The 26,847-nt window shown below is 43.1% G+C and overlaps 1 protein-coding gene across 3 annotated transcripts in view; it reads left to right on the plus strand.

The window, feature by feature from the left end:
- The first annotated feature begins 5,230 nt into the window (after nt 1-5,230).
- prr36b (proline rich 36b) overlaps nt 5,231-26,847 on the plus strand; it is a 39,114-nt gene continuing 17,497 nt past the window's right edge. The window contains exons 1-3 of one of the 3 annotated variants that reach the window (XM_012922347.4): nt 5,231-5,568; nt 21,862-22,590; nt 22,967-23,045. In XM_012922347.4, coding sequence (XP_012777801.2) covers nt 21,969-22,590; nt 22,967-23,045 — 701 coding nt within the window. In that variant the 5' untranslated portion in view covers nt 5,231-5,568; nt 21,862-21,968. Of the gene's footprint in view, nt 5,569-10,541; nt 10,692-21,861; nt 22,591-22,966; nt 23,046-26,847 lie in introns of those variants that run through there. The other 2 variants (XM_024802149.2, XM_012922348.5) reach the window with 2 other exon arrangements.

Below are 26,847 nucleotides of genomic sequence, written 5' to 3' on the forward strand. Positions count from 1 at the left end.
AGCAGATGCTCCTCTTAGTGAGGTGAGCTGCTACAGCTTTCCAATATCCTCAGAACCTGCATCAATTATTCACTCAAAGATGCAGCCAAGGGCTGGCTGAGGAACTGGCCAGCCTGCTCTTAACATCATCAGATTTTAGCCTGGAGCTGATTAAACAGTCCCAAAGAGAAAGCAGGCTGCAGGGCGAAGCCTTGCAAATGGCTTCTACCTGGTCAACTATATTTGCATGCCAAATATAGTTGACCAGGGCCTTTTTGAATAAAGGACCAGAGCAAAAACCACAGTGGATATGAATCCTTGCAACGAGATATGACTGTCACTATCATCACTATCGTGCTCTGTGGGCGACAGATACACACAAAAGAACACGCCTGCTGTGTGATGATGGCGCGTTAATGAGGGTCTCGTTGCCTTCCTTCATCACATGTTGCCTTTTAGTGGCTGTAGAAGCATCCTGTATGTTAATGACATGCAGTGCTGGCACGTTGTTGTCTTCAGGGAGTCCACGCTGTGCACAGAGAGCAGCAGCTGCACTGGCGTGCACTAACCTGCATCCGCTTGGTATTTGTTCACACGTACACACCCTGTTTGTGAGATAATGATATTCATGCTATTGGAGTGTGAAGTGCTGTGCAGGGTGATCGCTCTCATGCATTTGGGAGACACTTGTCTGAAAAGGGGGTTGATTTGTGAATATCTTTAGGGGAAAATAAAGGGTGTGTCTCTTAGTGCCAGCTGCTTTCCTGGGTGGCTCGAGAGGGCTGGCAGCAGTGGTGTGCTATACTGCAGATTTTGATATTGATCAGATAACAAATAAATGGCGCCGGTGTTGCTGATACCATTACCGATGATTTTTACTCATAAAGACAGCTTATGTACAGGAGAGCAGTGCGCCATGATTTATGAGATGAGGTTTATTTTTCAAAACAAAGGGCAAATGTGCAAATTCTGAGCCTACATGTTGCTGCTCAGTACCGCCGAGTCATGTGACTGCACCACAACTAAAAAAAGCAGAGCAGGGAGGAGAGGGCAGCGCAAAGTGTGCCAGCAGGAGAGGAGCGGTGTTTGCACAGACATGTCTCCTTCTGAAATTAGAGGAGACAAATAAGCTAAAGCATCGATCATGTTGTGATGATATCGATCTAATACCAATACCGGTGTTGGTATCGATACTATCGACATTTGGATCAATCCGTCCAACCCCTAACTTGCAGGCGGTTCAGGCATCCCAGAAATATCATCACACCAAACCCTAACCCCATAACCCTAACCACAACCACATTCAAACCCCCAACCCTAACCCCGACCCATTTTTGTTTGTTTTTTCCACATTGGAAATCTATGACATCATAACAACATGACTGGTGACTTGCACTGCTGAACCTGGACCAACATTAATTATAATGACACAGGGACGACACCAACACTGGGATGCATCAGATACACTCGAGATTAAGACCTCTGTGCAATCTGACTGCTACATGCTGGAATATGTGAAACACAATTAGAGCATGCCTGTATCTGCTGCTTGTTAAATAACTAATGTGTTGTGTAAGAGTTTTGCAAAAAAGGTAGCAGACTCTTGACCAGCGGCCAGATTTGTTTGGTTTTTGTTGATGGGGGGGCTTGACTGAGCGCCAGCCCCTTTTGTGCTGCAGCCGCCCCAGCTGGACTGCGGGCTGTGTGGACAAAAAAACAATGAGGTAAATAACACGGGAACTGTGCAGCAGGGTACACGGCCCTGCCTCTTCCTGTCTCCGGTGCCGCACACCACCGCCTTCCTCTCTTTGTTGCACCCGGTTAACCATGCCAATACGTCCGTCAGCATCAACTTAGCAGGCATCGAACGCACCCGAGTCCCTGCCTTCTTCCTGGTCTCCTTCCATTTAGTTGCATTCTTTATTGACGCGACAAAATTCACACATTTCTACAGTATGTGGCTGTAATCTTCATCTGTCATTTGAATAAACAAAACAAAAAAGCAACTAACTAATCTTGCAGGATTTCTTGTTGGTGTGAGACAACACAACACACCCTCTTCAAACACACAAATCTGAGGTCAATCCACTTTGCAGGAAGAGAAACAAAGCTTCCACTGGACATCTGATCGAGAGGGATAAAGGGCGATAACAGGTTTTCATGCAAGCAGGTGATCGGCGTAGTGTCATACATCGAGTCGTACATTTCCGCCCTGAGCTCAGGCGAGAAACACAAGCCTGAATAAATCTCACCTCTGGAAAAGGTGAGATTTATTCAGCACTTGGAAAAGGAAGAGCACACCACAGGCTGGACATGAAAAGAAACCTATCTTAGAACAGACCAGCACACAAAAGCCTGGCTTATGCAGACAGGAGGCAGGCGGCTGCTGGGAGCTAAGCAGCAGAGGCAGCAGCAGCAGACAGGCAGACAGACAGACAGGCGGCATGCCCACCCAGACTGTGTCTGATGAAAAGCTCTGTTCTGGTGAAGAGCACGCTGCACAAGAAACAAAAGCTTTTCAGGGAATGAAACAATGCCCTCCGGTATCTGTTTGTGACTTGAGAGAAAACGTGCAACTTTAACCAAAAGCCAGACACACTCTACGCTCTGCTCTTTAGTTGCCTTTTCCTTTCCCGCTGGCTGCCTCACCCTTTTCAATTAGTGTCATCCAATTTGAGATTTGTTCGCTCCAACTGGGACAGGCTGACGCGACGGGCAGGTGGGCATTTGGGATCTGGCTGGTGGAAATGTGACTTTGAGGACAAAAGAATGTTCAAGACCTTCCAGAAAAAACAAAAGAAATGTAATTTCAATTTGGAAACGCCTTGTGGGAGATGAACCTGTTAAGGAGAAACATGAAAAATATTCCAGATATTACAATCAACAGGTCTGAAATGCACTGAAGGTTTTTGAATTCTTGATGCAACAGTAGCACCGAGGGCAGACAATGCAGGCAACTTGATGCATGGGGTGCAGCAGTAATGTGTGTGTGTGTGTGAGAGAGAGAGAGCGTGCATGAGTGTGTGTGTTCAGTCGAGCATGGAGAATGGAAGAAAAGGGTCTGAGGGGCCTAGAGGGAGGGCAACAGACAGCCACGAGAAACTCGGACAAGAGAGTAGGGTGACTTGCAAGAGGTGACATCATCCTTTATTTGAATAATCCCCCAGCCTGGGAGGTGATTGGCTCCTCTTAGAGAAAGCAGAGCTCCTCTGCTGCTATTCACCCTTTTCAATTTCAGTATGGCGCGCTGTCCTGGTGAATGCTGCCTTCAAGGACTCATAGCGAGCTCCTGTTTCTGAGGACGAAACGAAAGATGTACTGGGAGTGTAAGTTCCTCTTTTCCCCCAGTGAACATGTGGTGTCGGGATGTGCTAGATGTTGCCATGCAACACAGAAAGACCCAGACTCACAGAACGATAGAGAGTAGTACTTTTTTTTTTAACATGATGCAGTTTCCAATTGATCTTCTTCTTCTTTCAGCTGTTCCCTTTATGGGTTGTCACAGTGAAGCATCTATATCCCTAGCAACCTCCTATGAAGTTTTCCTCTTTTCTTCCTGCCTGGGAGATCCATCTTCAACATCCTGACTTTGTCTCCAAACTGCTCAACAAGAGCTGTCTCTGCGATGTACTCATTTCTAATCCTGACTATGATGCTCACTCCCAGGGAAGATCTCACTATCTTCAGGTCTGCCACCTCCAAGTCGTCCTTCTGTCTTTGTATCAGTACCACCGTCTCCAAACCACTCATCATACCAGGTCTCACTACCACTCACTCACTTTTAAACTTCTCCTTTGACTCTTGCTGCTATTCTTCTGTCACAAATCACCCCCGACACTCATCTCCAACTGCTCCACCCTGCCTGGACTCTCTTCTTCACCTCTCTTGTGCGCGGTCCATTGTCTTGGATTGATTCCAGGTATTTAAACTCACCTATGCTCACTATCTCTACTCCTTGCAGCTTCACCTTTCCGTCCATCTCCATCTCATTCACACACATGTATTCTGTCTGGATCCTACCGCCTTTCATCCTTCTTCTCTCCAGTCCAAACCTCCACCTGTCCAGGCTCTCTACCACCTGTTTCGTGTGTTTCACCATGCTTATTTCTCAATAAATGTGGAATTATACAGTTTCAGTGCTAAGAGCAGGCGTGACATGTCTTCTGTGGGTCTGTGGGAGTTTTGTTAATTCTGTTTGATTACTTTATATCTCATCAACATCATTACAGGAAATCTTTTATTTTTTTTGCTTTGCATTTGTTTGCTCTTGAAATAGTCAATCCTCATAATCAAACAATTTAAAGTTTCAAATAATAAAGCCAATATATGTATCAATAATCCCTGTGAGACAACGTGTCAGCCTTCAGTGTCTTTTAAATTCTCAGTTTTAGACAGGCCTTATCTGCTCATGACTCTTTATGATGTCATAGAGAGCGAGTAATCCTAATATGGTCATCTCAGGCAGGCCTCACCCACCTGCTTGTTCAAACCTACTTTTTAACATGAATCTAAAACTCTTTTTCAGACTGAACTCAAAAGGGATGCCAGGTATAAGAAAAACTGGGTTTATTATCAGATAACTGCATGGTTGCATGGTGGTGCAGTGGTTAACACTGATGCCTCACAGCAAGGTCCTGGGATGGAGTCCTTTCTCTGTGGAGTTCTCCCCTGTGTCAGCATTGGACCCACCTACCTTGTGACAGCTAGGGCAGGCTCCCTGAGGAGGATGGCTGTAATTATGTTGATCTAGTTATCAAAGAATAAAAACATGGAGTTAAAAATGAGCATAACAAGTAAAATAACATAAACTAGCTCACTTGGGCTGAATCTATGGTTTGATAATGTCCTAGGATTATCTTGAAATTTTAAAATAATAATAATAATAGTGATAATAATAATAATACGTGTTTATTATTTATTTATTTATTTATTTATTTGGTGATGCTTGTGGATTTTGTTTGTTACCCATCGTCAAAAATGGTCTACCTGCTAACCTGCTGCAAACTGAAGCTTTATGTAGTTTATTGTTCTTCGAGACATGTAAATGGTATTCATTTTATTAAGTAGCATTAACTGACGGTAAAACGGCAAAAAACGAAACAAAAATTCAACGATCCCTTCACATTATCAGTATCAGTCAAATATTACGAATTGCTATAGATTTACTTACAGATTTACTTAATTTTTTATAGCGGGTCTCTCATACGGAAACCTTTCCCAATTCCCACTTTTTCCAGGGGTACCTGAAGGCGGCGTCAGCCTTCTCCTCAGCCTGTCCATCCATCCGTTCACCGGTCTACTATCGTGTGTGTGTGAGAGGAGCAAAGCCTCATTCTCCTCCTTTCTTCCTTTCAGGGAACGCGCATCACTTGTGAAAAACGACGCTTGAGACCTAGAAGTTTTTTTTTGTCTGACGTCTCGGCTCTATTTGCTCAGCTCTCCCGCCCCTCATTCCCGGTTTCGTTTTTAATTCCCATCCTCACTTTCTGTCGTTATTTTTTGCCGGACTCGAGGATCCAGTCTGGGTGTACCGGCTAACACTTGGGCGTAGCTGGAGAGGATTTTGCTAGCTCGTCGCTGCACTAACCGGTAAGGTCGAGATTTCTTTAGCTTTAGCTAGCATGCTATTGTCAGTCAATAAGTCATGTTTAGCTAATTAAAAGCCACAATTTAAAATGATTTTCTGCCGTCCGTTACGGAGTGTCTGCTCTGCTTACTGTGTTATTACTCGTGTTTTTTATATTAACGCTAAGCAGCGCAGTGGAATCCGGCTTGCTCTTTGTGTGACTGGATTTGCGTCGGAAATGTACAAACGGGTTTGTTTTAGTGTCACTTCATCATTTTTGAGGGCGAGTCGCTCCGTTTCAGTCACTTTGATTCCCGTGCAAAGGGGCTTGATGGGGCGGTGGCAGGCTGCATGGTAGCTTCAAGTGCTCATAGGACCTGTTAGACCAAAGCTGAAAAAAAAGCTAAATGCCTTTAAATCCACGCTATTGTTTATTTTCATAGTGTTTCCTCTCGCTGTGTGACTGTTTATCCACCTTTTTAACCTCTAAACTTTCTCTTCTTCTGACCTCTCCTTCCTTCTCCATCCTCCATCGCGGTTGCCCATTGTTCTGTGATGAGCCAACTAGTGTGAGTTGCTGAGCAATGTTTCAGCCGTCTCAGTGGGGGGAAAGAAGCTGGCAGATATCGTGCTAATAAATTTGCAGCTTTCGTTTTAACTCAACAGACCAACTTTGGGCGTATTTGGAGCATGTTAAAGCAAATCTCTGCGCAGATCCTGCAGGGAGAGTGTAAATCTCAGAGAGAGTTTGTGCACAGTCTCATGCTGGCATGTAATCAGAGGTGATTAATGTCACCACCACCACCTCGTCTCCAAAAAGTGATCAGCTATTGTGGCATAAGGCTGGAGGGGCTCCCTCGCTGATTCCTTTTTTTTGTTTGGGGGGGGTGAGTGAGTGCAGCAAGACAGATTAAGCTCCCTCTCTGCTGAACAATAGGGAGGAGAAAACACTGACAGTTCCCAAAGCCTTGCCAAGAGTGTTTAATAAACTGCAAACATGCAAGCATTAAAAATCTTTATCCTCAGCCTACAAGTGTATTCTTTTCCCCCAGCGGTGGCTCAGACAAGGGACATAAATTGTCTTGAGCTCTGTGGCCTTGGTGGGGCACGGCTTGGTCAAATAATGAGCAGCGATCAACCGTGAGGAAACGCCATCCCAGGGCAACTAATACGGACACTTTTCAGGCTTGGGGTTTGGAGACCCTCCAGGACTCTTAAGTCAGGGGGTGGGCTAAGCCATCCGTGAGTCTGCCGCCCCCCCCTTGTTCTCTCTCTGGTGCGTGGATGAGAGAATGGCTGACTCATGGAGTCAGTGGGATGAGGCAGGCAAATGGAGGACAGACATGCAGCCTAATGCAATCATGTGAAATTAAATTTATCTGCCATTGAAAACCACACTCAGCTTTATGAAGTTATTTAAGATGTTTCAGAAAGATTATTACTTGGAGGGTGGAGATTAATGCCAGAGGCATTGTGTTTGTGTGTGTGTGTGCGGAGGGAGATTTTTCAGAAGCTAAACAATGAAACCGATCATTGTAATTAGGAAATATCTGATGGAGTTATCTACTTTCTTTCTAGTTGTATCTTCTCTGTCTTTGTTTGTATTGCATCTTTTAGAAAATTAACATTTATCCCTCTGTCTTTTGTCTACTTTTGGAGCTGGAATCAAGGGTGTGGGTGTCTACAGTGTTAGCGGTGCACGAGGACTAAGTGTCGCTGTCTCAAATAGTCTCCCATAGCCCGCACCGCTACTACTACTATGTGTCCACTAAATGAAATGAAGAGTTGCTTCAGATTTGTACTTAATCACTTTAAAATAAACCTGACCAAAGTTTTAAATGATAAAATCACCATATGTAACACTAATCACAATGTCTCAGACTGTTTTTTTCTACTCTCGGCTTTGTATGATGTCAGTGAGAGCAGGTAGTCCTAATATGGTCATGCTCAGGCAAATAAACCACGCCCATCTTATGTTTTGCCAGGTGCAGCCAATCAAAAGACATCTGCATTTAAGATAGTGGGAAGATGGCTAAAAGAGCTTTTTTCAGACAGTGGATGAACTAAATAAATAAAAATAAATAAAGCAAAATAAATTTGAACTGTGAATGAGCATACTTATACTAGAGCCCCATTAACAGGAACCATGTGGTAATGAGATTCCTTAGCTAACTTAATGGTTGTAGCTCATATCTTTTAAAGAAGGATGTTATAAATGCTTTCTTAGGTCTTGCAGATTCACTGAGAGAAACTGTGCAGTAATTGTTTCTCTCCCCCTGCATTTGTCTGTGCAAAACATACCTAAAACATCTGAAATATGCATACCTGTTTTAGTTTTTTCAAAGAAAAGCTCTTTCATCAGAATTTGTTTCAAGGCAATTTAAATTCTAATGACCTATTTTGCCCTAAGCTGGCCTCTCGACCCATGCCTCGGTCTTGAGAGGGGGAGATGGTTGTTGCATTAATAGACCTGTGTGTCAGCTCGCCCTTAGTCAAAGGCCTGGTGTTGGTGGGTGTGTGACTCAGAATGACACCCCCCCAGCTCTGAACTTCTCAGCAGTGACAAGGACAAAACTGGCCCTCTGGTCATCGAGCTTTTTTCAGCCTGAACCCATGGCCCTTGCACTTTATGGCCTCATTAGAAATTACCACTATCGCCCCACAGCTCTCTTTTAATCCATGGCAACAGCTGCACAATAGCTTCTTGTTTGGAGATTATCAAAACACCAACAGAAACAGTATGTTTGGCTGCATTTCCTTTTGTTTGCTGGCTGATTGAGGTTTGAGGAAACCGCCACGGGCACCGCATTGAATTTTCACAGTGAGGACAAAGAAGAGATAAACTTTGCTGTCGTCTAGCTGCTCTAGCCTTGATAGCAGCCTTGGTTGGTGGCGTCGCAGTTGTCAGGGCATGCAGTTGGCAACTGGCGACGTGGTTTTGAGACTGTATTTGCCAGCAGCTGCAGTAATTTGCTGTGTTTGGGCTCTCTGAATTCCTCTGGTGGGAGGCTGGATAATGGACATGGTTCACAGCCCTGTTGCTAGGCTTCAAGACCAGATTTGTCATTGCACATTGTGTTTGTGGCGCCTTGATTTTTTTTTTTTTTGCGTTTTGGTGCAATCTGGTCACCGATATAGTTAAAAAATTGGTCCAGACTGATGGTTGCTCTATCCTTAGTCATCCAATCTCCTCTAACAATTTTGGCTCTGAGATAATGGAGTCAATGTCGTCGTCCATACATCGCCATTGCCGTGTGTTTGTGGCTAAACTGGTCAAGATTATATTAGTGTCTAGCCAGCCTACCCTCATCGCAGGCTCAACAGGAATGATAGGCATTTGGGCCTGACACTGGTGCTTACCATAAGCAGCTGTAACAGCCAATTTATTTCTCAGTCATATCAGTTTACCCTGTTGACATAAATCTTGCTTTGCCTTTTTCATTCTTTGCTCTAACATAAATCACCAACTTCCTATGAATTGCTCAAATAAGTGTCTCTGTCCTGGACAGATGTGCCGTTTTAAGGCCAGATGTGTGCTTCTCAGAAGGATGTATTTTGTAGGTGCAGATCAGCCTGACCATGCAACCTGTCTGCCATCCTGCAAGAGATCAGATTCCATCTGGAACGTGCCACGTTCCACTTAAAACGTGACGGCATAATCCTCTTAAGGACAGAGACGTTCCGGTTGTACATTGCGTGCGGATGTCCGTGTCCCCCCTCTGTGAATCTCAAGAGAGCACCAGAGCCTCTTGGGCAGCAGCGTTTCTGCCCTTCTCTCCAGATGCCTCGGTTCTGGTCTCTTCCCCTGTCTCTGTATCTGGTCTATCTGGTGTCATTGATCCAAGCCACCAGCTGGTCCTGGGCTGGCCTGATCTCATTTACCCCCTGAGAGGAGCTTGTTTGTGGGCAGACGGCCCATTATGGAGATGATCCAGCAGCTCTTCAAGTTACAAATTAGCTTTAGATTCTCTGTTAGGTCCCCCGTCTCTCTCTGTGTCTTTCTTTTCTTTTCTTTTTTTTTTTTTAAAAGCTGTCCTCTCTAAAACCATGTCATCAACATCTCTCTTATCTCCCAGGGGGAAGCGCTAACAGCATCAGAGGAACCTGCCTCACTAATGCACTTCCTCTGTCTGTTTCTGTCTCCTTCACTGCCCTGGCCATCTGTGGAGTTGCCTGCTTGGCTCCCCACTTTCTCCTGTGCGATCGATATCCACACAGTGGAGCTCTGCGCTGCCCTGCTGGTTGCCCCTGCAGGCGGTGGAGCTTAGCCAGACTGGAGTAGGGCCTTCGCCATTGGGGCCGTTGTTTGTAGTTGGGCTCTGTCTCCACCCTTATTGTTGTGGGGCTGATTGCCCCTCTAGCCTTGGCTCCACACAGTATTGTCTACTTTCTGGGACATACTACGGCCCCTTTAACTGCTTCATATTCCTTCCTTGTTCTTTCTTGCCTGCCTTCCTTGCCCCTCTCTCTGTTTCTGTGGACAGTTTGTGGACAGTTGAAGCTAACTGTTCAAGATTAGCATCTCTCTTTGTCCAGGGTTAATGAGCTCTGTCATGTGTTAATCTTCCTGTCCCCAGGGTGCTGAGTTTCCCTGTACCACACCACACTATGAGAACCAAAGGCTTCAAGTGTTTGCATACTGTGTATATGTTTTATCTCTTTTCTTTGGTGTGGGTGGGGTTTTTTACTATACAGCATGGACATATTGTGCGCATTATTATTCTTTACCCTTTGCTTTAAAATTGTTCAGTAGTTGTTATTATATTTTTTTTTATCACATTTACAACATTAACAAAATATTTTTATAGGCTTGTAAACTCTTAATTCAGTTGCTCACTTGATGACATTGTAAAATCTTAGTGCCCCTGAAGAGTCCTAAGGATTAGTGCCAGCCTTTCTGATCACATGTTTCTGTGATCCAGGTGACTGTCACACAATCTGCTGCTCCCTCTCAGCCAAGAAAAGTAGAAAAAAGACTTGCAGGGTATTTCTCATGCCTCACTTTGTCTTACTGAGCAGCCCAGGGAACAACTGGAAATCATTCGGTAGGAATGACTATACTATACACCATTAAGGAGTTCACTTGACAAGGAGCAAAGAAGGCAGTAGATGTTTATGTTCGCTTTGGTCGTGCCATCTATAAGAGGTAGGTCTGGAGAACTGATGGCATCCACGTCCTTAAAATATTTCTCTTTTAATCGTATTTCCATCCATTTGGGTACATTTTCCATGTGATGTCTGGGAGAAAAATGCTAGATATTTTAATGCCTAGCAAGGGTGTAAACATCATCAAAGGAAAGTGGAACGTAAAGATGCCAGGCTACAACATAAATCAGACTTAAGGTAGTAAAGTACACGACTCTTAGATCAAAAGGAAAATGCATAATAGTGCTCTCTTGGATCTTGTGTGCACACAGGAAAAGAGTAAGAGTGCTGCCATGAAATGCTAATGAAAGTCAGCAACTTGTAGCAGGTACAAGGGAACTAAATGTTGGAGATGTTAAGTGGGTCAAATTTGAAGCACTTACCACTGACAAGGATATAAATTTGTTCCGTGACAGGTTGGTAAATAGAATAAAGGGTTACAGAGCCTGTAATGTCCACAACCAGCTGGACAATCACAATCAAAACACATATAATGTGATCTAGTTTTGGAGTTTTGGGAATACAAAAAATGTTAAAAGAAGAGAGGAGTTAAAAAAGAAACAAAGTTGCATTATCAGCCAGATTTCTCACTTTGCAGAAGACTTTTTTGGAAGCTCACTGTGTCTCCCTCCTCCCGTTTGGCTGTCTCCTCACTCTGTCTCTCTCTCCCTGCTCACTCATCCCTCCCACGGTCTGTGGGGAATGCCATGGAGAGCAGCAGGCTTTGTTTGCACTTTATTTGTGTGTGGGACAGAGGCGGTTTTCCTGACCTCATGTTGGGGGTGTTTGAGGGGGGAGGGGGGGGGGAGAGAAAGCTGCGATTAGCATTAAGGTAGCGGCGCCACTCACAGCCATCTAGCTGGATTTATCGGCGTGTCACGCAGCCACTACATCGCATACCTATCAGTTTATTTCCTTCATCCTTATGCACATCCTCATCATGCACATGGGGATTTGTTTGGTATTAATCAGTCTCTTATCTCATGGATGAGCTGCCAGCCATTATGTTCAGTGCTGAAGCTGCGGAAGAGGCAGTCACATGCAACAAAACCAGCCCACTAAGTGGCACAGGCGTGAGTCTGTGGCTGCAGCGATGAAGTGATATAAACTTTAACTTCCGTGTGCCAACTGAGTTATAGTCATAAAGGATACTATAGAGTACCTGTTAGTGTATAATTAAGGAAATATCTCATCTCTGGGTCTGAATCAGTGACTGATGCTGCTGTTGTTAGTACTCTGCCAAGACGTGGCTGAGAGTTGATGAAACATTCAGCAGTCAGATGTCTCTGATGTGCATCATTGCTATGTATTTGCTCTTCTCCATATCTTAAACCCACATTCTGTATCAGGGCTTTATTTGTACACAATTGAATCCCTGTCTTATGAGGACTCAAATAAAGGCTGGTGTGATTTGTATCCCACTAATAAATGAGTTCTTCTACCTCTTATTTTGCATTATTATTTTTTTTTCAACAAAGAAACATATACCAGTGTTACCCACACATATAAGCCCAGATATATTTGCAGATTCACTTTAGTATTTTTCTTGCAAGCAAAAGAATGGCCACGCTCTTTTTTTGAATCTTCATTCGCTTCTACCCAGTAGTTATCCCCTCTTGGCTGAGCAGTCTCTGTTGTGGCGATCCTCTGTGTCATTCAAGGCGCCGCTCCAGATAGTCTCCCCTGGTCAGATTCCAAGTACATTGTCCTGGGCCGCAGGTGGCAGTGGTAGTCCTCAAGAGCTTAGTGGCCACTCCATTAGAGAACCTGCAGCAGGTGGAGAACTTGTTCACGTGTCCCTACACTGAGCTTACCAAGACTGCAGAGCAAAACGGAGACCGCTGTCTCCAGCTGCAGTCCTGGACTGTGGTACACCTGCAGGATCAGAGGCTTACTGGAGAGGCAGCTGATTATTGGAGATTTGTTTTTTCCATATTTGTAGTTTAGAACTACACTCTACTACAGACACAACCTAAGTCTCTTGAACCATTTTAACTTTGAATGGTATAAAAAATGTTTTCTAAAAAAGTTTGGAAAAGCTAGAAAGACATTCATGGGTTTTATGGAGGATCATGCAAATATCCATTTCAAAGATAAATCCAGTAAATGGAGCCCAGTGTTCGTGATTGGGGATGGAGAGCTGACTGAGGCTACTTGTTGTAATTTAGACTAGGTTAAATGGACAATCTGAGGCACCGTGCCAGCGTGTGGCATCTTGAATGTGTCATTCTCCCCCCCTTCTTTGTTTTTTCAGAGAGCAGGAGTTATACGTAACCGTAATTCCATGCCTACGGTCAACCTCATTCGATAATTTCTGGTCTCAGTCACAAGTAAAGCTGCGTCAAGTCTGCATCAGCCCGCTCACCCATGAGCAGTGAGGCTGCAGGCAAGTTAGCCGTAAATTATTCAAGCAGCTCTGCAGACTTGCGCGCTTTGAAGACAGAAGTTTGGAGCTTTTATGCCATTGAATGTGAAATGCAGAACAGAAGACAACGTTAGATTGACAGCCAAACTGTGTGGCATCATTGAAAATATGAATATGAATTTACTTGATTTTATAAATGCAACAGTAAATCTGCAGTTGGCAGAGGCAGGAGGGGTGTTAAAGAGCACACAGCACTCTCCTTTATCTTGTGTTTATGGAGATAAAAGCAGGTCAAATCCAGGGTCAAAGGCCACCGTATGCTCATTAAAAACTAGCCCTGACCCACCAATGTCCCGTCCTCCTACTGCTCACCAGAGCTGCTTTGCTTTGCCACCAAAATCACATTGAGGATTATTTTGGTTAATGCTGAGACCATAATTCACAATAATTTAATAGTTACTAAACATAAAAACTGCAGATTTCATTGATTGTTTTCTACTTTCTCCAAATCTTTGACTAATAGTTCTCTTACCGCTCTTTAGGCTGTTCTAAACATAAAGTTATCTTCATAGAGAAAGTAAATGCTAAAAATGAAATAAATTAAAAGATTGATTAATCACATAGATTACAGCTTGAACCATCTATCCTCTTAAAGAGACATTAGTTATGCCTCGAATGATTCCATCAAGCTCAGGCAAGTGCGTGTCAGCGCTAGCAGCGTGCTACATCATCCACACAAGCTCGCTTTTTCTTCTTGCATCTTTTCTTGTGTCTCCCCTACCCCACCCCCACTGCACTCATCACCATCACTGCTTCCTCCCCCCACAATCCCTCCCTTTGACTACTATTTAGAGTACACCCCGAGGAGAGAAGAAGGCTCACAGAATGCATATGTGTGTGTACACAGTTGTGCACTGTGAAAGCAGACTTGTCTTTCCACCACAGCTACTCATACACGCTCTCGGGCAGTTGGTCGGCTTTGGTAAAGGTGGGATGGGGAAGGGGGTGGGTGTGGGTGGGGGTGTCACACTTTGATTTTAGTCTTTTTGTGTAGAATAGGCCAAAAGTCTGCAATTAGATGTGAAGGCAGACCACAGTGCTGGAGCACAGTTGACATTCGCTTATCATTTAGCTTATAAGCGACGCTGCATCTTATTAATTTTAATCTGCATAATGAATCAAAGCAACCCTGCTGTGATTAAGAACATCTCTCTCTTTCCCTCTTCAGTCTTTAAATGTAAGCTGCTGTGTTCCCAATAAGCACAGCTGATATATACACACATACACACTGTAGTAGATCGTAGTCGATGGAAAAAAAGCACAAAGATAGGGGTGGGGGGTGGGGTTGAAATACCGGGTTTCCGTTTAACTATGCTGATGACCTGATTATTCACAAATGCCATTTTTGTGTCTAGACAGTCAGAAAAGCTTCGATCCCTCAGCAGAGTTGGATGCCTTCCAGTACTGACAGCTTTGGTCTAAACACTGTAGCGTGGCTGGGATACACGCACAAGTGAGAACACACACATATACGCACACCCTCACACACACGTTTTGTTTATGTCCCAGTGTGGGAATTAGGAAGGGATGATACCTAGGAGGATGATCTCACCTTGCAGAGCTGGCTGGCCCATCATGAGCTTAAGGCTTATTAAGTGTAATAAAAAAACCAAATAAACAACATAAACAAATATCACAGTTTGCATGAAGGCAAACTTGCAAGAGGCTGGGTGTAGACACAAGGCCCCAAAAACGAGATCAGCTTCAAAAACACCAGCTGATAACAGCGTTGGCAACATTCTGTGTTTATATACACACACACACTCGCAGTACACAGAAAACTATATGAGGGATTTTGGACTGTAGTAGCTGAACTTTAAACATGGCCATGAATCTGACACAGGGGTTATCACACCGCCTGTATGTGATGGACGGCCAGGGTGGACCCCGCCTCTCGTCCAGTGAATGGTTATCACACAAAGAATGTGAGCTGTGTGTGTGTGAGGGTGACGATGGGAGGGAGGGAAAAAAAGGAGTCCATTTTTGGTCTTTGCTGATTCCACGCTTGAACCAGTGCATTTGTCTTTGTATTTGTGTGGGTTTCTTTTGTTCTCAGTTACTGCGCAGCTCATCATTGAGGCTCGCAGGGAATTCGGTGTAGGACGCCGCTTGGACGCTGCGAGCATATGACCCACTGCAGAGGCCGACAATCACATTTTTACAAAGTCAACAATGCTGAAAACACAGAGGGTGGACATTTAATGTTTGCTGTGAGATAATCACTCAGACATAGAGGGTGGAGATGTATGTTCATCCTCTGTCGGCAGCTGTTAACTTAACTCTTAACCTTTTTTGGTTAACTGTAAAAAAACAAAAACCCCATAAGGACATTTTCAGCTTTCTCTTCATCTGTTTCTGTAATTTTACACATTCATTTCTTACAGCTGAAGTCACATTTCTTTCATTTACTGCAGCACTGTTTCTTTTCATGTCGAGAAACTAAGAAACACTGTTGAGATGACATCTTTTTCTTATATTAAGACATCTCAGCTAAATGTGTAGTTAGATTTCTTTACACTGACAGAAAGGGGAGTTCAGCCAGGATGTGGCCCACTGTGTAAAATGGATTTAACATCCCTGCTTCACTGCATATTTGTTTCTTCAGAGGAGCTGTTGTTTCAGCACTGATGAAAAAGGGTCACAAGTGCAACAAGCCAAGCAGCTAAATTAACCCTTTAAAAAGACTCATCCTTGTTTCCTTGTTTAGTCTTTACATTTGAGCATTTGTTGGTTTAAATCTGTTATATTCTAACCCGGTGTGGTCTTCTGCTGCTGTAGCCCATCTGCTTCAAAGCTCGATGTGTTCAGAGATGCTCTTCTGCTCACCTTGTTTATAACAAGTGGTTATTTAAGTTATTGCTGCCTTCCTGTCAGTTCAAAGCAGTCTGTCCATTCTCCTCTGACCTCTGACATCAACGAGGCATTTTTACCCAAAGAACTGCCGGCTGGTTGCTGCAATGTGATTGGATTACTCAGCAGCTGAACAGGTGTACCTAACAAAATCTCCCTTGGGTATATATTGCTATCAATTGTAACAGATGCCTTATTTAGGTAAATAAGAAAAATTAACCTTTTATGTAAACAAAGTTAGACACAGCCAGCAGCTGATCTAACCCACTCTTTGTGAAGGAAGTAGTTCTTCTGCAGCAGATCCCTCGCCCGCACTCGTGTGCTGCTCAGGCCACGGAAGGTCAGGGCAGCTGAGAAGCAGCTGCTTCTTCTGAGGTAGTTTGACCAGAAAGTCTCCTCAGATTTAACTGTTTTATGGTGTAAACATTTCACACAGTGCACTGTGTCTAATGTGAAACATTTTTGAAATGGAGCTGACGAAGCCATCTGTCTCAAATCTAAAGACATTACATCTCAGGTCATTGAATACATTCTGTCCCATGTGGGATAAAAATGCCTGCTTGTGTATTATGTAAGATTTCACAGACGGTGTGGGTTCTTGGCACAGCAGCACAAGTGTTAGGGGCAGTTTTACCTAGAGAATGCTCTACCTGATAAACTCAACATAGAAGATATAGGTTTAAGACTTACACTGTTTGCAGGAGGGGAAAAAGCAAGTCTGTCATTATATAATGTAAGAGAGATTATTGTAATCTCATTGTAGCTCTCTGAATGTAAAACCATCTCCAGCTGCTATAGTTAAAGTGCCAGTGAAACAAAAAAAATAATTCCTAGTTGCTTTAGTAAGGCTGCTCAGAGAATGCCAGAATTATGCCTCACAGCTGTACAAATGTGTGTCATCGGAGGAAATGTAAAGCATGAAGTTGGAAAGGAGGTGTTCTTAATAAGATCCTCCGTAGATAAATAAAAAAAGGACCAGACCGTATGGAAATCAACTATTATACCCAGCTTGTAGAAAACAGCTGTCCAGTGTTTTGTAACATTATTTTACAAGGTCTGAAAATGCTCATTTATCACGCTTAGCCTTTAAAATGTTGCCCCCACAGCAACAGGAAAATTATAACTGCTTTTAATTTAATTAGGCTTAATGAAAACCTGTAATAGCATTAGTGCAATGAAGATGTTTCAGTTGGGAAAGACACGTTAATTAAGGTTGAAATTTAGGATAGTAAAGCTGTTGGAACACATTGAGGAAGACTGTATAGCAGAAATGTTTAAGCTCAAGGGCTTAAATATGGGAAAGTGCACACTGTAGTTTATAAATGAGTTCATATTTCTTAAAATAGTCCAAAAACAACCGAAAAAACTGAAGCCAAGGAGTTTAAGGGGGAGGAACGTGGCAAGAAAAGGCTGATGAAAAGACAGGTCAAATAAAAAGCAAAACACTAACAGGATACTGGAGTATTAAAGGTCCAGGAGGCAATTTCATTTTGGCAGCAAACTAAACATGAACTCTTAAACTTCAGTTCTGTTTATTTAGCTTCTGGAATCACGATAGTGTATTAATGTGGCCTGGATGCCTCACTCCATCAGTTTCTCTGAGAGCGAATGGGGGGAGAAAACATACATTCTTGCATTGGTTTCCAGCCTGTTTATGCCTACCATTGACTGATGGTCCTGATGACGCAGGGAGGGTGTGTGAGCCAAAGAGCCAGATAGCTGTGAGATTGTACTCACAGCTATCTGGAAACTTGCAGGAGAAAGAGAAATGTTCCTGTGGCTGTGAACATGCACTCAGGATTTATCTCCCTCTATAACACGCACACACAATTTGGAGAGGAGCAGTGAATTGAAGATCATGGCCAGATGCTGTAGTCTGCTGTGGGAAGAGCGGCAGCCAAACATAAACTGCACACCAGAGTCTGAGAAACAGAGAGGAGGAGGGAGTAGTGATTAGATACAGTCTTATTTCCTGGTTCACTTTGGTGTCACGTTAGGTCACAGTGTTAATAGCTATTCCAGATTTGTATTAAAGATTAAGGAGTACCAGTGTGGTGAGTTTGAATAAAATGCTAAAGGGATTAGAGTGTCAAGATCCTGCATTGTGGCTTATTGTTTTTACAATATGTTTCTTCTGTCCCTTTATGTTTTATATATTTCTCATCTGTCATTAGTGAGCCAAGAGTGACAATTTTAATTAGAGCCTGACTATATTTTGGAGAAAATATCTTCACCAATTTTGTAGGTGAAAAATTCTGATATCATTATCTTTTAGTAGGCTGATATTCGCCTAAAGATGTATCGGTCTGGATCTCATTTTAAGTTTATGATTGGATGTTTTTTGCTGATTTGCACACTTGGGGTCATTTCTCCTTCACCATAACCCAAGTGGCCGAGCATCGTAACCCTTCCCGAGTCTGGTTCTGTTGGACGTTTCTTCCTGTTAAAAGGGAGTTTTTCCTTCCCACTTTTGCCAAGTGCTTGCTCATAGCAGGTCATCTGTTTGTTGGGATGTTTTCTGTATTATTTAGGATCTTTACCTCCCAATATACCTTGAGGTGGCTGACTAGAACTCAATTTGAATTGAACTGATTTTTTTATACACAGGCTTTTGTCTTTTACTTTTTTTAAACAAATATTTTGTTACTTTGTTACTAAAATTGTTACTAGGGAGTGTTTTCTTGCTGATTCTTCGTGTAGTATGTCATGTTGTAGGTCACCTACAATCTTAAATTGAAAATAAAATGGTCTAAAATAACTGCTCTCATATAACAATTTAATAATGAACCTGGTGTCATTACCTGAAGACTTAAACATTCACTTGTCTTTGATATGTCTGGTTGTTTTGTCAGATATATCTAAACTAGCTGTGACTACTTTAGCTCTGTACTTACTCATGGACTTAACTCTGAAATGAAGCCTTGACGTTTGGGTAATGAAACTCTAGATATACAAAGCTGATCACATGGCTTTCTGTTAACAAAGGAACTGCCCAAGGTTAGAAGTGGGAAAACTTGAATGAGGTTTTGTTTTGTTGTTGAACAAAATGTGGAAGTGTTCAGTGCAAAGTGTATTGTCTTGCTACTCTTAGCCCCACACGTTATATTGCTATAGAAAACTTTTCACCTGGTGGAGCAGGATTTAGAATAAATAACATCAGATGGTTGTTTCTTCAAAGAAATAGATGTTAGGTGCCCAGAAGTTTACAGTTCGACGCCCCTAATACCACTTTTGGTTGTAAGGAAATTCCACCGGTCACCTGACTTAATTATTAACACAGACATATTAACAACATATTGCAATCTGTTTTGGCACAGTCTGTGGCTATGAGCGGAACAACTGGAAACTGGTTGCCAACTTGTTGTGTTGTACACTGACTATAAAGCAAGGTTGCCAAGCACATATATTTTTTATGCAGACTCTATTTGTGGTGGGATTTCTGTTTCAAATCTATAGAGTTCTTGCTGGAGTCTGAATAAAAGTTTTAAATGAGAAAGATTGTATATGCAGATGAGAAAGGATTTGCAATTTTTGCTGATTTAACACAGTTATCACCATATTATTGCAAACAGATTGTGTCCGCTTGACTCCGTTCAATTGTAAACTGATAGCAGACTGACTTTTCTGTCTTTTTGTTGTCTTATTGCCATCTTGACGTACCAAAGTCACTTTGAAGATGGAAGCCAACTATGAGTGGTTACAGGCCTGGTCCCCGTCTTCAAAGCAACCATTTCAGAGGCAACAAGATCACAAGTTTATTGCACACGTTTGCAAATATGTTGTTCATGGCTTGACCCCCCAACCGCCATGTAGCATAACTCTGACTATCTAACTGGATCTTGCAGCCAGTCTGCTCTGTCAGCTTTGCAAAAAAAACCCAAAAACTCTTAGCCTGGCATTTGAATACTGCACATCCACATCCACTTTTATGAATCATCCCTAAAATCTAATCTTAGGCAAAAAAAAGCAGATTAGGGTTTTTCCTAAAATGTTGAATAAGACAAGTGCAGATGATGAAACCCAAATCTTTTGCTTCAGACCTTGCTCCGTTCCCTGTTCATCACCCACCCTGCCCTTCTGGTAAAATCTGTGACCAACCACCCACATTTCGTGGCATTTAAAAACCTTCCTGTGACCATGAGTCCCTCCCAGCAGCTACCCGTCAGCTCCCTCTCAGCCTGTTTGCTTGTTTTGAGCAGTGGCCTGTTGCACTAGCTGTGTGTATCTGTTCTTATGTGTTGTTTGGGATACACGGATCCTTTTCTCCTTCCCCCTCTGGCCTTGCTCAGCTGCTCCGGCCATCTGTGCAAAACCAAACAGAGAACAGAGGGGATGGAGGGAGAGAGGGAGCAGTTGGGGGGGAGGAAGGAAATTGAAGGGGAGTGGGTGGATGGGGGGTATGGTTGGGAGAAAGGAAGGATCAATAGAGAAAGAAAGAAGGCCTTTTGACATTTGAGATTGAGTTTAGGGGATGAGTAGTGGATGACCGAAGATGAGGGAAGGAAATATGAAGTGAGTGAGGGAATTGTTCCAGGAAGCCATCGGCATAAAGATGAAGTCTGTCCTCTCGTCTCGAAATAGGAGAGTGAGTGTGCGCATACAAGTTTAGATCAGTGGAAACTGGGATGACTACTGATGTCTGGGTCCTAACGTCATACCAGCAAACATAAGCCAATAGTGATCTCATTTTGTCTTGTGTTTTTTTTCTTTTCTCCCCATCTCTTTTCTCCCTTTCTCTCTCCCACCTTCTCTTTCTGTTCCCATGCTCTACAGGCCAAGCCTCTTCCTCTGGGCCGGCCTCTGTATTGCCTAAGCGTTTGTCTCACTGCTTAGCCTTCCTCGCAGCCGGCTCCTTGCTCTGTTTGTAAACTTCAGCAGGCCAGTTTCCTGCTTTTCCCAACCCACCCCGCTCTTAAACTTGTGAAGGTCTGTCCTTTTCTGCTGATCCATCCCTGCAAAAGTAGCAGGGGAAAAACTAGATATGTGGACCTATTTTATTGTAGATTGTGACCTTTTTCAGGCCTCATATGCTTCATGTTCATTTATGTCTTAGACTGCTCTGTTTGCATACCATCAGTCAAACTGCCGCCTGCCTTTGGGCTTATTGGGTTTATTGTACTTGCCTTGACCCAGTTAGCAAACACATCCAAGTCTTTCTCCCACCTCGTGCTACTTTTCTTTTTATAACCATTTTAGCCCGGTAGCGGGAAGCAGGCTGTGTTGACTTTTCTCCTCCATTATAAAAGCTGACTGTCTTAACATTTATTGCAGGTGGCTTGTACATTTGTGTGTGTGCATGCAAATCTGCATGATAAACTTTTTTTTGCACTCCCTTAAATGTACTATCCTAGAAAACTAGTCTTCCACACTAGTGACTTTGATGTCTTTTGCAGTAAGAAAAAACCATCACAGCAACACTGGCCAAGTGTGTCACTGAGCTTTTTCGTGCCACAGAGGGGACCGTTTGCAACTGCAGTGCAGCTGCCTTTGAAATGAATGAAGGCTATTAGTAGAATGTGTTGTTTCTGCAGTAAACATGTTGTTCTGTCCTTCCCTCTATAACTCCTGAGACTTCATGCACATTTTGCTATTAGTTGGTACTAATTTTGTCTGTTTTTCATATTCTGTAGAAGTTTAGTCCCCCCTTATATACTTTAATGAGACATACTGTTCTATTTCTGCACATTTACAGTTTTATTCCACCTCTCTGATACTTATGTAAAAGTATTTCTGAATGTGTGGTGCTGAAGCTCTTAGAAGATATAAGCTTATCCTTTATCTGATTCCTGAGGGTACCAACATTCCTGGGCCTCCATCTATTGATAGCAGCGAGAGCTTTTCATGTCTGGTCTTGCTGCTGACTAACTGAGCTTCTCTGTGTATTCTCTCCTTCCAGACTAACCCTTAACATCTGCAGAACGCATCTTGACCTGTGGCCGTCCCGCGCAACTTACCCCAGTCAGCCCTGCCTTGCAGTGTCAGACCACGGCCATTCGAGGGGAGATGAAGCCGGATGGGGTTGCCACGGCAGCGCTGGAGCCAATGGAAACATTGGAATCCAATCCCGTGAATGATGGCGCACCACCCGGGGACCAGGAGCCCAATCAGGCAGCCAGCGGGGTGGCAGAGGTGATGCCACAGCAGCTGGGGGGTGAAGGAGATCAGGAAAAACCACAGGGAGACCAGGCCAAGGAAACCCCAGCTGCCAAGACCAACAACAAGACCTCGGGAGACCCCAAAGCCAAGAGTACCAACAAGACCGCGACCAAGACGAAACCCGGCAACACCACTCAAAGCAAGGCTGCAACCGGCTCACGGCCCAACACATCGCAGAGCCGCGTCGCAAATGGTGTGTCCAAACCTCAGACCAACGGTGTTGCTAAGAAGACCACGCCTGCAGCGGACAAAAAGAGCACCCTGACCTCAGCTTCGTCGAAAAAACCAACAGGAACTGCCGGCGCCCCAGCCTCCAAAACATTGGCTAAAGTGTCTGAGAAGAAAGCTCCTGCCACCAACGGCGCAAAGTCAACCACCGGAACGACAGCAGCCAAAAAGACCCCATCCACAAATGCTAATGGTGTCAAATCCAATACCGCTGCAGCAGCAGCAGCTAAAAAGCCCCCAGGTTGGTGAAAATGTCATCAAGATCAGCGTGAAAAGACAAATATAATTCTAGCATTCTAGCAAATGTTTTCAAAGCGCTAATGAGGAGTGCTCATTATAATGTGATGATATGCATATAGCTGCTCGTCAGATGAATTCAGCTCACATATTAGACATGCTACAGTGACTCCTGCTAAACTATAAATGTTTTTGCCCTAGATCCTTGTGACACACTGGATAAAAGCTGTCTGCCTGACCTATATCTGAGGAAAATTATTATTATTATAAACTTCTTTACTACAGCATATAATAATGTTCTTATTGTTTTACACTGCTGTCTTTTTCTTTTTCTTTTTTTTGCTTTTTTCCCCTCCTCTGCTCTCCTGTCCTGTCTCCAGCTCCCAAGCCTGCCTCCACCAAGCCCGGCTCTGTTGCCTCACCCAAACCTGATAAGCCCCCCGTTTCCAAGACAACCAGGTAGGTGTGACATTTGCGTTGGATTGAAGCCTCAGCCGTGCTCAAGTGTGTGAATCTGTTTACACATACAAGCACACACAAAGATACTTTCTGTGCGTTTGTAGATAGCACAGGCTGCTATCTATAACGCAGACGCAGACTCCTCCAGACAAAAATGTTCAGTGTTCTTTTCTTCCTTTTGAAAACTGCTACCAAATTTCAAAATTTGCTTCAGAACAGCTGCAAATGCAACTATATGACCAAACTGATAAGAGTTGCAGGGACTGAGCTAAGCACTACAAATCTCTTCAGTGCCAAGTGAGAAGCAGTTAGTTCAAAAGGCTTTCACTTGGCTACAGGTTCAAAGAGGGCGCTGTTTAAGAAAGAGCACCCTGGGGGAATCGGGGACAATGGTCCCCCACATACAGGCTCACAGGGGCCGGGCATAAGTAGGCCAGCAACGAGGCAATGTCAGAACAAGCCTTAGAGTAATGCCTTGCAGGCTTTCATCATTATACAGCATTATTAATAAAACAAGTTTGGGGAGGGATTTAGAGAGAGGAGGATGAGCGTTGGGAAGATGAAACGAAGAACAAGATATTTTTCTGGGGGTGTTTTTTTATTTATTTATTTATTTATTTATTGTAGCGCTCTTTCTGTGTGGCAGTGTGTGCTGTGACACTATGTTTATGTGGAAATCAGATCAACATGTGTTCCTCACCTGAGTCACGCTGTATGCATGGTGCCGAATCCTGAGGTGACTTGGCAACAGACCAAGCGAGGAGGCTGAAGGAGGCCTTTGTCTGACGCCGCGATGATCATGATTGGGCAGAGGAGCCTTTGGGACTCAAGCTGCTCTTTGAATAGCTGATCCTTCTGCCTCGTCTTTGACTTTGTTTGTTTTGTTCATGCAAAGCCTCCTTTTTTTCCCTGTCGTGTTATGTCATCTTGTTGGTATGTCTGTGTGTAGACCCATTGTTGAGTTCGAAACACCATCTCAAAGAGATTGCACTATGTGGAGTAAACAAATAGCCTCTGAGAGATCGACCATGTAAGCATTCACAGGAAGATGCTAAAAGTTGGACATTTCAGAAAATAGTAAATTGGAAAGATATCAAATTAAAAGGAAGTAAATAGCTAGCCTAGCTCAGTTTAGAGGTAATAACCATTCTTGGCCACTAACTCCTCTGAAGTTCACTAATTACAGTATCTTGTTATAACATGTTTTTAATCCACCCAAAAAGCAAGTGTCCAAAAATAGCATCTTAAAAGAGTTCAAACTAGACACAAAGTGCTTAGTGGGCTTAGAAAGCATTAGATCAGGTCGGGGTTAGATGTTTCTTTCTCATATTCTTTAGGCTAGGCTAAGCTAGCCCACTGCTTTTTGCAACTTTGTGCTAACATGACGGCGGTAACAGTATATTTAGAAAGGTTAATAACAAGAAAGACCAGCTAAGCTGCTTCCTCAACAGCAGAAGGGTCTGTTCACTCAACATCCAGATGAACAGAATCAACTTCATTGGATTTCCTTACCTGAATGATCCAGATAAACCTCTTTATTACGTTTCTTCAATAGCAAATTAAGGAATTATAAACAGTCAAATATCATAATTGCTGACATTAAAAATGCTTTTCAGACACACATCTGCTGCTGTAACAGAATGGAAGACAGCCTTTTTAAAGCCTTTTCTTTATATTGGACAGCAGAGGGAAGACAAGAAAGCTGGGAGAAAGTGCAGAGCCATAATAGCCTTACGGTGAGCTATACCCGCTCCCGAAGATGGTCCTTATATGACCGAGGAAAGCTCGATTTTGTTTGTAGCTAGCTCCCCTGTTAAATCACTGACAGTATGTTATATATTGTATTAATACTATTCACTATACTAACATTTTCCTTCCCAGCACACACTGGTTTGCCAACCACTTTCTCCCACCTGACCCGCAAAGTGTTTTAGATCCTCCCCACCCCCACCCCCGTCCATTCTCTCACTCTCCCTGTGCCACAGGTAACAGTTGGATTGAGGAGATTACACTCAGATTACAGCTTTATGCAATGGTTGATGTACAAACATCTTATTAAAACGAGTTACACAAGGGCACTTTGATAATCTATATTGCGGTGCACAATACTCATGTGCAGTGTTTATGAACTGCTCTGATGATTTCATTTCTGTTATACCGACCGGCTCCGTCACGTCCCACCATTGTGCATCAGTCTCCACTCCTTGTAAATATAAAACCATTAAACACACATGAGCACTATCAGGGTTAGGGCTGTATTCAGTAGTTAGTTCATTACCAGTGTTTAATCAGCAATTTATCTATGCAGATGAAACTCACTCGCAGGTGTTTTAGTTGTGCATCACATAACACTTTAAAACATGTAATAATAATTTTACATTAGCTTTAGAAATCTGTAACACTCTATATACCCCATGAATAATAAACAGTAAATTGACACACTGATCACAGGACTAACGCCTTGTGGGTATCTCTAACACGCCAGCAGCTTTGACTAACCAGCTAGTGTTTCGTGGCCTGGGTGTGAGGTCAGGCTCACTGATGAATAATGAAACCTTTATCACAAACCAACAACAAACACAGAGTATATCAATACACAGCACAGACAATGTTATATGTCCCAAAGTAATCCGAATCTTGTCGTTCCCTCCTTTTATTGGGCACCAAACATAACATTATATAGAATTTATTGATTGGTAATAGTAAAAGCGAATTAACTATGAATTTAACATTTATTAATTATTTGGCACTGACTGATGATTATTAGATGCTGGATGATTTTTATTTACTCGCTTACACTGCCCGATCCTTCTCAGATTATTGTCTTTGTGGGATTGTGTGTTGCTAGCTGGGACACTGTAAAGTGCCCAAACTATGGGCGAACGATTTATTATCAAGACTCGCAACACAGTTGCACGTATCCCGCCTCTTCTTTACTTTTTAAAATTTCATCCAATGGCTAAAATGTTTTTTTTCCGCTTTTCTAAAATTGAATTTTGCTTGAATTTAGTAACAGGTTAGCTAATCGTTGTCATTAGCCTCCTGTTCCAGTTGAAAGAAATTTTAAAAATGCATCTGTTAAGCTGATATCTCAGGTACACTCAGGTCAGCTAAGTGCTAATTCGTTGCTTTGTAAAAGTAAGGTTACCAATGACTCACTGCTAGAGATTGGAAGTGGAAATAAACTCACCCGTTTCACTCTTTCCTGTCAACCATAGTGCTCGTGCAGACATCCGCTGTTCAGTCTGTGTCACACAATTAGCATTATAGAGGGTGGATATTGTTACATTAATCCAGCACAGCATTATTAGCTAACCGCCCCACCTCCACACACATCAACCATGTCACGGTTTGAGGCCAGATTTGCCATTTCAGACATTTAAAGGCTGCTCTGTTCCCACTTCGCCTCCATCAGTCATTACAAAGGCTTTGTACCGCAGAGCTGGCAGGGTGAAATCCATTTATTATCCAGCGTGACTTCATGTCAATCCATGTTTTACATTGAATTCTTAACACATTCTCTGTTATTATTATCATTATTATTATCATTATTATTATTATCATTATTATTTGTAAGCATGCCAAGCTAAATCTTTAGCTAATAGCCTGAGTAGGTAACGTGAACACTTTGTTCAAAAGACTGAGCTGAGGTTGTAATTATAGGCATCTATAAGATGCGATATTCAGTGCTATTGGTGCATGTGCTCATGCATTGGATGTGTAGTCCAGAGAAGCCTCCTCCTGCAGTAAATCTCCATGAATCCCCATGAGAGAAGTATAACTATTAGTCACGATTGGCTCT

The sequence above is a fragment of the Maylandia zebra genome, linkage group LG4 (genome assembly GCF_041146795.1).
Source record: "Maylandia zebra isolate NMK-2024a linkage group LG4, Mzebra_GT3a, whole genome shotgun sequence".
NCBI lineage: Eukaryota > Metazoa > Chordata > Actinopteri > Cichliformes > Cichlidae > Maylandia > Maylandia zebra.